The 15,050-nt window shown below is 35.6% G+C and overlaps 1 protein-coding gene across 11 annotated transcripts in view; it reads right to left on the bottom strand.

Annotated features, from left to right (window-relative positions):
- Positions 1–15,050, bottom strand: part of ZMYM4 (zinc finger MYM-type containing 4) — a 179,666-nt gene that overhangs the window by 107,023 nt on the left and 57,593 nt on the right. For all 11 annotated transcript variants that reach the window (XM_057704739.1, XM_057704789.1, XM_057704730.1 and 8 more), the window contains one exon: positions 4,898–4,943. In XM_057704739.1, the coding sequence (XP_057560722.1) occupies positions 4,898–4,943 (46 nt within the window). The remainder of the gene's footprint in view (positions 1–4,897; positions 4,944–15,050) is intronic.

Genomic DNA, 15,050 nt, shown 5'->3' with positions numbered 1-15,050 from the left:
AAAAAGAAAAACTTTAAGAAATGAGCAAAGGATCTTCACTTATATAACAAATATGTATAACTAGACAACACTGAGGAGACAGTTAAAATACTAAAACTTATTAAAAGCTGCTTAAATTCAACAGGAGTTAAGAAAATGCAAATTAAAGTTAACACTACAATATTTCACATCCAGCTGTCAAACATGAAGAGCTATAATACACACCAATGAGGTGGGGAAGGTGTTATACATTTCTGGTGGAAATGTAAGGGATTAGAGCTGTTTTGAAAAACAGGCTAGCAACACTTATTAAAATTAAACACAACACTTTACCCCACAATACCCAGTCTTTGTAATCTACCCACAGATTAAAAACAAAAAACAAAAAACAAAAAAAAAATAAACCCACTAATGCATAAGGATAAACATTAAAGGATTTTTAATGTATCATTGTTTACCATGGCAAAAAAATACTAAAACGTGAATTCCTAAAGTGAAGGCAAAATGTGACTTAAAATGATTGTATACATCTAAATCATGGAATGTTATACTATAAGAGTTGGAGGTATGCCAGTAGAGGTGGAAGAGTATCATGAAGTGCATCTTAAGTGAGAGAAGTGAGATGGAGACATATATGTACATGATGATCCCATTTGTTAAAAAATAAAAACCCTAAAATCCTTACATTATGAATATCTATATACATTTTTCTATATAATGATTTTATGATATTGGAGAAAAACATGAAAGGTTACATACAAATCTGCTGAGATGCATTATGGCCAGGGGATGGTCGGGGAAGGACAAAGATTTGGAAAGGAGAGGCTAGGCCAAAAGAAGGGCCAAAAAGTTACTTTAAAAAAATTATATATGATCAGATTCATGTAATTTGTGTTTATTAGGAAGTAGTTAATGTCGTGAAGACCCAAATACAGACCTATAGGCAGCTAAAGGACAATTCCTAGTTTTCTTTGAAGCCAGGGTGGCTAATGAAATGTAAACCAAAGTATATATAGAGTTTCTAGGAAAGTTCTTTAAGAGGCTGACTTCATTGAGAAGTATGCCTTTTTGCCGTCCTCCCTAACCCATCATAGGCTGAAGATACAGCAGGCATCTTAGAACACCAGAGGATGGAAACCATATGCTAAGGATGTGATACAGAAAACCAGAACACCCTAGATTCATAAAAACCAGAACCATTTTTTCATCTGAGCTTTTTTTTATATGAAAAATAAGTTTCTATTGTGTTCCTGTTATACATAGTTGAATCTAATCTACCAGTTAATTCTCAGGATTTAAAAAAAATAATACATGTAAAGTTTTTCACAAATAAACTGGTATACTGCAAGTGATCAAAATGATGTGAATACTTTTTTTATTAATTCAAATAACTGCACATGAAAATCAGCAATGCTCTTATTTTTCCCTTAAAGTTGTTGAGTCTGTTACGTTCAATGAACTTATTTTATCAGTAAGAAAATTAACCATTGGTAAATGACCAGGTGGTTTATCTTAGAGCCATTTAATGAATGAAAGTCCTTGATTTAAGGAAGCAGCTATCTAAATGCATTAAAAAAAGAATCTCTCTGGGACTTCCTCTAGGTGGCGCAGTGGTTGGGAATCCACCTGCCAATTCACGGGACACGGATTCAATTCCTGCTCCAGGAAGATCCCACATACCCTGGAGCAACTAAGCCTGTGTGCCACAGCTGTTGAGCCCATGTGCTGGAACTGCTGAAGCCCGCGCACCTAGAGCCCCCACTCACCACAACTAGAGATGGCCCGTGGGCAGCAACAAAGACCCAATGCAGCCAATAAATAAATAAATAAACAAACAAATACACTCCCTTATTTAAAAAAAAATAATTAAAAAGAATCTCTCAACAACAAGGTCTTACTGTATAGCACAGGGAACTAAATTCAATATCCCATGATAAACCAAAATGGAAATGAATTTTTAAAAAAACCAGTGTGTGTGTATAACTGAATCACTTTGCTATACAGCAGAAATCAACAGAACATTGCAGAACATTGTAAATCAACTATACTTCAATAAAAAAAATTTTTTAATCTCTGTTGCTTTTTGAAAAATATTTATTTCTTTATTTATTTGGCTGCGCCGGGTCTTAGTTCCAGCACTCAGGCCCCTGTTGCCACGTGCGGGATCTTTAGCTGTGGCATGCGAACTCTTAATTTCGGCATGTGGGATCTAGTTACCTGATCAGGGATTGAACCCAGGTCCCCTGCATTGGCAGTGCAGAGTCTTAACCACTGGACCACCAGGGAAGGCCCTCTCTATTCTATCTGGACTTCTTTCAAACTTCACATACACTGGCAATGGTTAAGGGAACATGAATTAGGGTAATGCACAATATTATCAGTCACTTCCACTATCACCATGTTATCTTAAAAAATTCACAGCACAAATTTTCCAGACAAACAATGAACTAGAAGCTGGACAGCCATCCTACTTTCTTTTTTGATTTGCATTAAATATTGAAGGCTTTTTTCTGTTACATCTCTTTCACTGAGAACACTAAATATTTCAAAGTCAATTCAGCTTTTTCATGTTTAAACCAAATTTCCCAGTCTTCACTGATGGGGTTACATGCTATCACTTTATGTGTCCCAACAATTAGCAGACACTGCAGTTTGCTGAAAGTTTCACAAGGATTGTACCCTAGAAGGGCTGAACTTGATCTTTAAAACAAATATGTGAAGCCCCACGTCCTGGTGGTCTTGGGCAATGAACATATTGTAAGTCTGGTATTACACAAGACATTTTGAGGCACTTGGCTGAGAAACATTGAATCTCCTTTTTTCCAGACATCAACATCAAGACAAAATAGTAGGCCTCAAATGACCATCTTTGGAATCAGACACTTCCTGAATACCATCTATGTAGCAGTCTACCCGTATCTCTCCTGAATAGGTGTCTGTGTTCCTGAGATCCCTTCATGGAGGAAGGCCAGTCTCCTTTTCCAGCTAGTCACTTCTCTGCCTTCAACAGCCCCTGAAGAATAAACTACCAGAAAGGGGGAGATAAAGGGTAACCTTTACCACACCATTTGCACTCAACATTTGGTATAAAATCCCCTACTTGTAAACCTCCAGCCTAAAAACATTTGCAGGGATGGAGCAAAAAAAGCACAAGGCACCAGAAACATAAACCCCAAATGTTGTGTGTACAGACCCACGTATAGCAGCTTAGATACTGCCTTAAGATTTCCGCTACCCCTTTAAGATTGTTATTACTGCAACATCTTTAACAAATAAAGTATCTGATTAAAACCATCATTAGAAAGCTATTTGATTACTTTCTATTACTAGTATACATACTTGAGCAAAGGCATATCCAGAAGCAGGAAATCAAAAATTATTTGCTGAAAGTGAGAAGTAATGGCTGAGGGATACCTTCTAACAGCCATGTTTTACTTTTTGATCCTGTTCCCTCTGACCACAGATGACTGGTTCAAAGATAAACACTGGATGCAAGCTGGCCCAATTATCTTTTCCTAGGAACTTAAAATCTAAAATGGATAAAAAGAAAGACTAAAAGTCATTGGAGCATAACTGCTTCCTGGCAGTACCAGGGAGAGCAGGCCCATGATCACATTTCACTGAGTTCCCTGAAGGAAATTTGTTCTGTACTTTCTCCCTAAATTCTGTGAAATACCCAATGTACTTCTAAAGTTATTTTTCTGGATAAGCAAGTACGAGTCTATTTTTGTTGCTTGCATGCAACAAAAAGGACATTCAATAACTAAATCCACTGAAGATCAGGAGAGCTAGTTACTTCTCAACATGTAGTCTAAAAATCTGTTATCACTCAAACACTACTAACAAACTAATTCCAAAGAGAAAGAAGGTAATCACAGATCTGGTGAAAGTAAACAAAAAACAAAAGAAATGCACATTCCCCTTGACTCAGGAATTCTAGATGATGAAATTTATCCTTCATAAACAACTGCACGAACATCCTTTGATGATTCATTACTTCTATTAGACTCACTGAACTTATTGTGGTAATTGTTTCATGACGTACATAAGGCAAAACATTATGTCAATTATATCTCAATAAAACTGGAAGAAAAAACTCTATCCTTAGAATTTATCCTACAAAAACACTTCAACAAGTAGACAAAGATGTGTATAGAAATGCATACTTAATATTGTAATAGTAAAAAGTGGAAAATAATATACACACATGGAAAAGAGGTATTGGATTAATTTATAGTACAGCCATACAATAAAATACTGAGTATCCATTAGAAAGGATGCAACAGGTCCATATCCACTGACATAGAAGACGTCTTAGACAGTTGTATAAAAAAAAGCAAGAACAGTATTTATAGGATACATAAATCCCCACCCATCACATAGTGACATACATTTACATTCATAGAAAAAAGTCTGGAAAGATATACATTACACTTTTAAAACTGATTCTGTTTGGAGAATGGTAAAGATAAAGGCTTTTATTTTCTGCTTTACTCACTTCTATATATTGTAAAATTGGATGTATTACTTTTATAATCTAAGAAACAAAGTTTCTTTTAAGAAAACCATGTTAAACAGTGAAAAAATATGAAGATAAAATTAAGAGACCATGTAAACAAAGTAGAAACCTTTATTGAGTGATAAATTCAATATAATGCACATATACACAAAGCATGGCTATATTTCAACATTAATAACTATGAGAATAAAATATTTACTTTGAAGAAAAAAGTAAGATTCTTATAATCCAGATTAACTTTATTAAAATACTAACAGGGTGTGATGAGATCTAAACTTAAATCAAATTGGAACATCACATCAATTAGCCCTAACTAATCACTGTTACAGACAAATGCTTTCTCTAGACATATTTATTATCTATCTAAAGACACGATTTTTTTTCTAGAATGGTACTTACAGTTCTCTACAATTTCATCAAAAACTGCACCAGTTTTCTGCTCAAACTGAAAAAGCAAAAAAAAAAAAGTAATATTATCATATTTTTCATTCATACTTTTCAGTATATCCCTCCTTGGTCCCCTAAGAGCTGTAAACTTCAACCCAAAGTATACAAATTCAAAACAACATAAACACTGCCAAACAGAGTAAAATAAAATTTAGAATGAATAAAAGCCCTCAACCCAAAAATGAAGAGATAAATACATGCCCTCAAAATAAAAAAGCTACTTAATTTTTTAAAGCTTTTTTAAAAAACTGAAGTATAGCTGGTTTACAGTGTTTCAAGTGTACAATAAATTGATTCAGAAAAGCTACTTATTTTTCAAAATCACTGTTCTACCATAAAATACAGAGGATCATATATATACTTCTGTAATAATAATAAACACAGCCAATACTTAGAACTTACTAACAACAATTATTTTTAAGAACTATGCAAAACTTCTAATCAAAACTGAACAGAACAATCAGCATCTATAGGCTTGCTCTTTAAATGAAAATTAGCCACATTACAGGAATGGTTCCTTTTTGAGTATGTTAGGGCCCAAGGTAGAAGCAGAGCCACGTCTGAGGTAATTTCAGATCTTTAAAACAGACATGGGGGGGGGGAAGTAAAGAAGAGGCAACTCCACCCAGAAGGTAATAAAAATACTACTAGCATGTTTCACTCTTTTTTTTTTTTTTGGCTGCCTTGGGGTCTTCATTGATGCATATGGGCTTTTCTTTTCTCTAGTTTCGGCGAGTGGTGGCTACTCTTCGTTGCAGTATGCAGACTTAGTGCAGTGGCTTCTCTTGTTGTGGAGCACGGGCTCTAGGTGTGCAGGCTTCAGAAATTGCAGCACGTGGGTTCAGAAGTTGTGGCTTGCAGGCTCTAGAGTGTAAGCTCAGTAGCTGTGGCACATGGGCTTAGTTGCTCCGTGGCATGTGGATCTTCCCAGACCAGGGATCAAACCTGTGTCCCCTGCATAGGCAGGCAGATTCTTAACCACTGCACCACCAGGGAAGTCCTGTTTTTTTTAATGAGTTAATTTTAATTTTTTAAAATTTATTTATTTATTTATTTATTTAGGCTGCACCGGGTCTTAATTGCTACATGCAGACTCTTAGCTGCAGCATGCATGTGGGATCTAGCTCCCTGACCAGGGACTGAATCCAGGCTCCCTGCATTGGGAGCACAAGAGTCTTAGTCATTGGACCCTCACTCCTAGTCTTTACAGATCTCCTCACTTTGGCAAATTTGAGCATTCCAACCTCCTGCTTCCCTACCTACTACTCATCAATGAAGCAAAAAGAGAAGCAAGTCGGCTTCGGGATAAACCTTGCCTACTAAACTACAGAGTGAGTCTCTCCCCATTCAAGGGGAAAACTTCAGGGAAAAAGAACTACCTAGCTACCTACCTAACTACAAATGAAACACAACAGCTAGCTACAGTAATCAATAGTATCTAATACTCATAAATGCAAACAGACAACCAAGGATCCCAGGTTTCTGAAAGAAATTAACTGTGAAAGAGAAGGCTCGAGGTGAATTAACATAATAACCACTCCAGAAGGAAACAAGTCACAGAAAACAAACTTCTAAAAAATATTTTAACGGGGTTCCTAGGTGGTGCAGTGGTTAAGAATCCGCCTGCCAATGCAGAGAACACGGGTTCGATCCCTGCTCTAGGAAGATCCCACCAAAAAAAAAAAAAAAAATATTTTAAGTGGTATCTGAGATATGTGAGAGGCTACTGATACAAAAAACTAAAAATATGTATGAAAAATATGTAAGGAAAAAAGAAAGCGATCTGACTGAAGATAATGCACTTTTGTACAATACTGCCTTTTTCTGGTGATGAAAATGTTCTAAAATTGATGCGGTTGCACAACTGTGAAAATACTAACAACTACTGAATTATGCACCTTAAATGGGTTAATTGCATGGCATATGAATTACATCTCTATTAAGTTGTTTTAAAAATACACTGAGAAAAATACTTCTATGAAGTTTAGGTATTAAAAACCAAAAGGCACTACTGAAACAGGATAAACAGGGAGATGTTATGTAGGCATATACCAGTATTTTTTAAAGAGTAACTTTTAAAATATACATTCAAATGTGTTAAATAATATGTTTAATACAATGAAGCCCCTCAAGTACAACTTCCTGTGTTATGAGGTGACTTCATTTCAATGCTAACCTCTTTATGTATCTGAATTTCTTGATAAGGCTGAGCATCAATTAAAGGAGAGTCTATCTTTGACTTACTTTGATTTTATTGTTGTTGTTTTCCTTTTTAAAAATTTTTATTTTATATTGAAGTACAGTTGATTTAAATGTTGTGTTAGTTTCAGGTGTATAGCAAAGTGACTCGATTATACATATACACATAGCTACTCTTTTTTAGATTCTTTTCCCAGGTGGTTACTACAGAGTATTGAGTATAGTTCCCTGTGCTATATAAATAGGTCCTTGTTGATTATATATACTAGTGTGTATGTTAATCCCAACCTCCTAATTTCTCTCTCCCTCCCACCTTTTCCCTTTGGTAACCATAAATTTGTTTTTGAAGTCCGTGAGTCTCTTTTTGCTTTGTAAATAAGTTCATTTGTATCATTTTTTTTTAGATTCCATGTATGTGATATATTTATCTTTCTCTGTCTGACTTACTTCACTTAGTATGATAATCTCTAGTCTATCCATGTTGCTGCAAATGGCATTATCTCATTCTTTTTTATGGATAAGTGATATTCCTTTGTATATATGTACCACAACTTCTTTCTCCATTCATCAATGGACATTTAGATTGCTTCCATGTCTTGGCTATTGTAAACAGTGCTGCAATGAACACTGGGGTGCATGCATCTTTTAGAATTATGGTTTTTTTCTGGATATATGCCAGGAGTGGGATTGCTGGATAATATGGTAGCTCTATTTTTAGTTTTTTAAGAAATCTCCATACTGTTCTCCATAGTGGTTGTACCAATTTACATTCCCACCAACAGTGTAGGAGGGTTCCCCTTTCTCCACCCCCACTCCAGTACTTATTATCTGTAGACTTTTGGATGATGGCCATTCTGACTGGTGTGAGGTGATACCTCATTGTAGCTTTGATTTTCATTTCTCTAATAACTAGCCATGTTGAGCATTTTTTCATGTGCCTGTTGGTCATGTGTATGTCTTCTTCAGAGAAATGTCTATTTAGATCTTCTGCCCATTTTCTGATGAGGTTGGTTTTTGGGTTTGTTTTTTTTTGTTTGTTTGTTTGATTGTTTTTGAGTTTTCATTTGCTTTAATTCATACCTGCTGCTGACTACTCACTTAACATTGCACAAGCAGGTAATACCATCATTGCTCTCAATTATGGACTCCATCAGGACTCCAGAGCACCTGACTGGCCTATAATCTCACCAATGGGGTGACAACAAATGTACACGTAATAAGACTTAGCTTTGTTATAATATGGTGATTTTGCTAAATTCGTTTGGGTGCTTCCTATCTAAACTGTATATTTATAAGTAAGAAATTAGATATAAACAGTAATTTAGTCATTTGAAATTGAAGTACTCCTTATCCCTCAAATTTCATGAATGATTTAACTGGACTTAAAAGCCAAGCTGACTTTAAGAATCTGTAACAACTACTCTGTATGGGCAAGGATTTTCTCAAAACCTAAAATTAAAAAAATAAACAAATGAATATGAATATTAATTTAAGACAAAAAATACCAGTTCATTTTTATCAAACTGGTATTTTGATAACCGGTATTTATAAATACCGGTTACCAAAATAGTCTCATAGGTTCTACCCATTTCAAAACATATAACTGTTGCATACTTAAACTTATAAAATAAATGTTATAACTTTAAGAGGTTTTTACTCTCAAATTTCCTTATCCATAAAATATATAGTGATACCTACACTCCTCAGGACTGTTAGGATGATTAAATGAAAAGCATTTAGCATGATACTTAGCAAATTGTAAATATACAGTAAATGTGAACAATGTGATTACTAATAAAAAATATCTTCCCTTGTTTTAAAAATTAGGTTTCATTTGTAAAAATGTATCCACTGTTTAAAATAAAAGGAAAGAACTGGGCAAACAATTCAACCCTCTGTATTTCAAAAATTAAGCACTGGGGATAAAGTATATTTTTACTTACAAAACAGGACACTCAAGTTCCCTAACCCTGGAGGGAGATAAAAATCCCAATATACTGTGAACTGATAAACACCACTAACAACCACCTTCGGAAAAAAATTTAAACATTTTAAAAATCACAGTTAGAGGGAAGTGGTTAGGACTCTGTGCTTCCACTGCAGGGGGTCTGGGTTCAATGCCGGGTCAGGGAACTAATCCAACATGCCGCCAAAAAAAAAAATCACAGAAATGTATTGGATCCTGGACCAATAATTTTTATTTTAAAAAAGTTAATTTTCTCTTTGATCCTCCATACAACTTCACAAATTCCCTGGATATAATTACTAGAATGCCTAATACCATAAACACTTTTCTCAAACTGATTTTAATATTTGTAACAATTTGAGAGTTTATATGATAAACTTATTCAATGAAAACTAAATAACAGACCAACAGCTCTAAAATGACCAACAGCCCTAAAATAGTTCAGGGAGTTGATGCTGGATTTGTCAATGATTAAGTAGAGACTGAAAACTATCAAATGTGCTTTACTGTCTTTTTCTCTAAAACCTACTCTTTTCACCACTGGTCCCTTTTTCATTTTAGTAGGAGCCTCAATACCCAGTTCACACAAGGGCACCGCAAAAGGGGCAGGGGCAGGGGCAGGGCAGGGCAAGACAGGACAGGACAGGACAGGACAGGACAGGACAGGACAAGACAAGACAAGACAAGACGTCTCAATTTGGTCACCCTAAGTATTAGTCATGTTTAGACACTGGACTTTATCCTAAGAAAAAACACTGAAGGAGCTAGCAGGAAGGAAGATCTGCGTTCTGAAAACACTCTGGCTATGGAGTAAGGTTATTTCTTACTCCTACCCAAGGTTCTTATCACACCACTCTCATAGTGTCTTCTTCCTACTAGGAATAACTTCTACCTGATGAAATTTCAATGCTTCAGTTTGTTTTGTTTTGTTTCCTTGTTGGTTTTTTTTGTGTGTGTGTGTGTGGCATGCCCCGCAGCTTGAGGGATCTTAGTGCCCCAACCAGGGATAGAACCCAAGCCACCAGCAGTAGAAGCACAAAGTCCTAACCACTGGACCACCATGCAATTCTCTCCAACGCTTCTTTAAAATACAGTTCTTCAATAAGGTCTCTTTTTTTTTTTTTTTGGGGGGGGGGGTACACCAGGTTCAATCATCTGTTTTTAATAAGGTCTCTTCTGATAACCCATTTAGAATTTCTGACTCCTCTGCAGCACGTGATTTATATTTCATTCACAGTCACCTATGGCACAGTTAACTTATGTGTGTGTCAGTATCACTTTCTAGATAAATCTTTTTCATCCTGGGATACCTGTAAGGCCCCAGCACATTGTGTTGTATAATCTCTCAATAGCTTTTTTATTAACTCAATGCCGTAACTTTGCATTTCTCAATATTTGTTATCCAAAAACCTGCAAGAGGCCCTAAGGAAAAAAGAGTTCTGTGATCAGATATTTTTTCCAAATATAATATTATAAAACTTTTCTCCCACTTGGCATGAAGTTTCATTCATCATCCTCAATTTGGCAGAAAAAGATGTTATCTCATTTAAATTTGCATTTTGCTGTTTTATTTACATTTGTTTTCATTTTCATTTTTGAAATTTTGAAGAATCTTTCCATAGTTATCGACCTTCTGTAATTACCATTTCTATCAACTGCCTGATTACAGAATTTTTTAGACGACCCAAGGCAATGGTTCACAAACTATAATGATCAGTGGTCAATACTTACCAAGAACCTTACCCTGTGCCTGGCATTTTTCAAGCACTTTACATGACTTAATTCAATTTAACCTCCCCAAAATCTCAAGTAAGTACTGTTAACACCTCTATTTTGTAGATGAAGAAATGGAGGTACTGAGAGTTTAAAAGTACACACACACAGAGCTGTGAAAAAGGCTCCCCAGAAAAAAACCCAAACTTCTGACTCCCTAAAATCTGGCCCTACTTCTTCTACTGCTTCATTTTTTCCTGCCTTCATGCACCCATTACATCCCCATCCCCAAAGCAAATGCTCTAGCTATTACAAATGATCTATAGCTCAACCAATCTATCAGGTAGTTTCATTCCTCTAGACCACTGTACAGTGTTTAAGCTTCACCAGTCTTAAATCAATAGCAAACACTTACTCAGCTTTCATGATTGCGCTAAAGTTACAACTCTTTAACAACACCACAATCTCATATAACCCACAAACACCCAACATCCTGAACAAGGTAGAATTCACACGTCTTTCCCAGCTCTACAACTACAGATGTGTCTATGATAGCAACTATAAAAACTTTACTCCCAAGCAAGGGATGCTACAAGAAATCAAGTACCCACCCACATTTCTGAAGCTGTATCATGAAACATCCCACTGACAGGGGTTATACAAATCTGGAGTTGTAACCCCATTTTGGAGACGATCTAAAAAATAAATAAATAAATAAACAATGTCTTCATACAAAAGCCTTTAAAGTTATACAAAAAGTAAAAATAATCTAGTTAGTTTCTTTCAATAGAACCTAAATGAAATCAAGACTCGTAAGGAATTAGAGATTCCACATTTCTCAAAGCAGGGAACCGCTTCTTGGACTTTTGGTTAAGATCAAGCGTAGTATCTACTCTCATCAGTTCAAAGCAGGAAGAACGTTAAAGTATATTCTAGTCTAGAGAGATCTGTGTATATTCCATACTGCTGTAAGCCTAGGACCTACAACAACAATGCCTAACTTACAGAAGCTCAATAAATGTTCGCTGAACAAAATTACTTTTACTAGTAAAAGTAGCAAAATTTAATAAGTAATTTAAAATTCATTTTATATTAAAAACTTAAACATCCTAAGTTTACTTTAAAATTTGCAAGAATCTCAAAAATTAAGCAGAAGCATCAAGTAGTTTTTATGCTTGCAACAGACCACTCCAAATTAAAAGTCCAATCCTCTTCCCTCAACGCCACAACTGTAATGCTAGTCCTTCCCTATTGCTACTCCAATTCAAACATCCCTTTCAAATTTATTCATATTGATAATCTTTATAATCATTTTGTCAACTTGTAAAATATAACAAATTTCTTATGGGAAAAACACACTTTTTTATACAGGCAGTATTCACTTTGCGCTGTAGTGCAGGACTATAAAAATGACTTTGCAAGCTGAAACCAAGCAAAGCAATCTGAATAATCAAAGGGAAAAAATCATATTGTTCTGTGATGTTTAAGATTATTTAAACATTTAAGACTCTTTTACTGTCAGTTAAAATGTATACAGAAATAAAGAATACTGTGTAACCAATATTTACTATTTTATAACTTAAAATATTAGAAACATTGAGTGTTTTGTTTCTTTGTAAAAACCTTATCAAGAATAGACAGTGCTTACCTTCTTCTTTTCTTAATATAACTTATGATACAGAATAAGTATCTTTTCCAAGCCTTGGCAAACTGTCATAATCCCTTCTGAGTCTGGTTGGATACCCAACATTTTTACCCTTTCAATCTTACCATATACTTCCAAGAGTTCCTTTAACATGAAATTTTTGCCAGTCACTTCCTCTGAGACATCTTCACCCTTTCTGTCACAATCACTTTCTTCATTTATGTTCATAAATTTGCCTTCACTAAGTTCCTCAGACTTCATATCTATACTCTCCACCTTATGACCACTTCATGATCCTATGTCTTCCATCACATAAATTATTGATAAGAGTGCCTTCCAAAACAGACCTATCCCACATTAAATAGATGATCAATTATTTGCTCAATTAATCTTTGGAATTTGGGAGTAAAGTTCACAGCAGCATCCCTACCTGCTATACCAACTTTGATCCATGCTGATTCTGAAATGAAACCAGCCTTTACTGGTAATGAAAATTTCTTTAGTCTCCTTGGAACTAGTTTTCTTTCAATGCAGCTTGGCATGAATGCTAGCCAAACTGATTGAGATCTGTTTCTATTACAATTTAAACTATATGATGTTGAAGCAATTTTACCTTGTTTTTCATACTCATCTCACTTTTTCAATACCAAACCTTCATACCAAACTTTCACATAGGACCAGCACTTGTCCTACCTTCACTACCTGTCACTATTTTCTAATCTTCTATAACATCTAATTTTTCAGATCTAGTATTATCACTTTTCATTTCTTTGCTGAACTTTCATCTTTGCTGGTCAACTCTCTCCTTTGATTATCCAGTTTTGTAAAATGTCACATGACTTTATCATTGGAAGACGAGGTAACACATTTATACACTTTGCTGTCTGTGCAAAAAATGAGTAACATGCACAGTGATCAATCTCCAACAGACTTTGAGAGAAGTAATGTGACTGGTCACCAATTACGATGGGCATCTATCTATTGATATATATAGTGATCTGTGAAGAGCCAGCATCGAAGTTTATACACTACACAATTATTCACAGTTACCATACCATGGTAAATTACAGCTGAACTGTGTTGTTAGGTGACCGGTGCTATTTAACTAAACTATGCCAACAGAAATTCGAGCATATCAGAATCCTGCAAAGTAAAGACTGACCGTACAAAGAAAAAAATGTAAATATGTAGTTAGATGTGGAAAATATTTGCTGCCAAATATGTAATAGGTCTCAAGAAAGACTAATAACATCAAAAAAGTTTCTTTCTAGACACTGCTCTGCTAATTCACTAACAGACCTTGAGCTAGAAACTTAACTCCTCAGGGACTCAAATGCTTCAATCCATACAAATGAATGAAAGCGGTCTACAAAATCCTAAAAGTTGTCTCCAAAATCTCAAACTTGATGCTCACAATTCACTTCCAAGCTAGACATAAACTAAAAACTCAAACTGGTATAACAGAGACTGAAAACTTGATAAAGACACTATAAGAGTAGACTTTATTCTCTTTCCTTAGGTTCTTCTTCACAATTAAATGACTTAAGACATTAAGCCTTCCTTTAAAATGGAATCAAATCCACCCTCCTTACACATTTTTATTAATTCTAAAATTTATGTGAGATAAAATACAATTATTTCCACTAAAATTACTTTGACATGAACTGAAAATTAAATAAGCTTGATCTCTCCACCAAAACAAGACTATCAACTTACTATAGACAGTGTTTGTAATTAATATCTCACGTGCTGTCAGTACACTTTATTAGCAGTGTTTTTTAAGTGCTATGTAGAAAACCAAAGTTATAATTAGAAGGAACTGAAGTAAGCTGGACTTGACAAGTTCATAATTCTATGAAGTGAACCAAATGAATTACTTTCAAATTCAGAAATATACTGAACTCAGACGTTAGAAATATATTACTAAAGATTCGCAGAATGTATTATTTCACTGCTTGGTTAACATGACATACTTTAGGGACTTCCCTGGTGGCGAAGTGGTTATAAGAATCCGCCTGCCAATGCAGGGGAAACGGGTTCGATCCCTGCACTGGCATGTGGACGATCCCACACGCTTTGAAGCAAGTAAGCCTGAGCACCAAAACTACTGAGCCTGTGCTCTAGAGCCCTCAAGTCACAAGTACTGAGCCCATGTGCTGCAACTACCGGAGCCTGCGTGCCTAGAGTCCATGCTCCGCAACAAGAGAAGCCACTGCAATAAGAAGCCCACACACCACAGCAGAGTAGCCCCCGCTCACCACAATTAGAGAAAGCCCACACACAGCAACGAACACCCAACGCAGCCAAATAAAAATTAAAAAAACAAAACAAAACCTAACTTCTGCTCACATATTAAAAAAAAAAAAAGATTCACAGAATGTATCATTTCACTGCTTGGTTAACATGACATACTTTAGGGACTTCCCTGGTGGCACAATGGTTAAGAATCTGCCTGCCAATGCAGGGAACACGGGTTTGAGCCCTGGTCCAGGAAGATCCCACATGCCGCGGAACAACTAAGCCCGTGCACCATAACCACTGAGCCTGTGCTCTACAGCCCACAAGCCACAACTACTGAGCCC

This window comes from Hippopotamus amphibius, chromosome 1 (genome assembly GCF_030028045.1).
Source record: "Hippopotamus amphibius kiboko isolate mHipAmp2 chromosome 1, mHipAmp2.hap2, whole genome shotgun sequence".
NCBI classification, from domain to species: domain Eukaryota; kingdom Metazoa; phylum Chordata; class Mammalia; order Artiodactyla; family Hippopotamidae; genus Hippopotamus; species Hippopotamus amphibius.
This window is presented reverse-complemented; position numbering and strand designations above follow the sequence as displayed.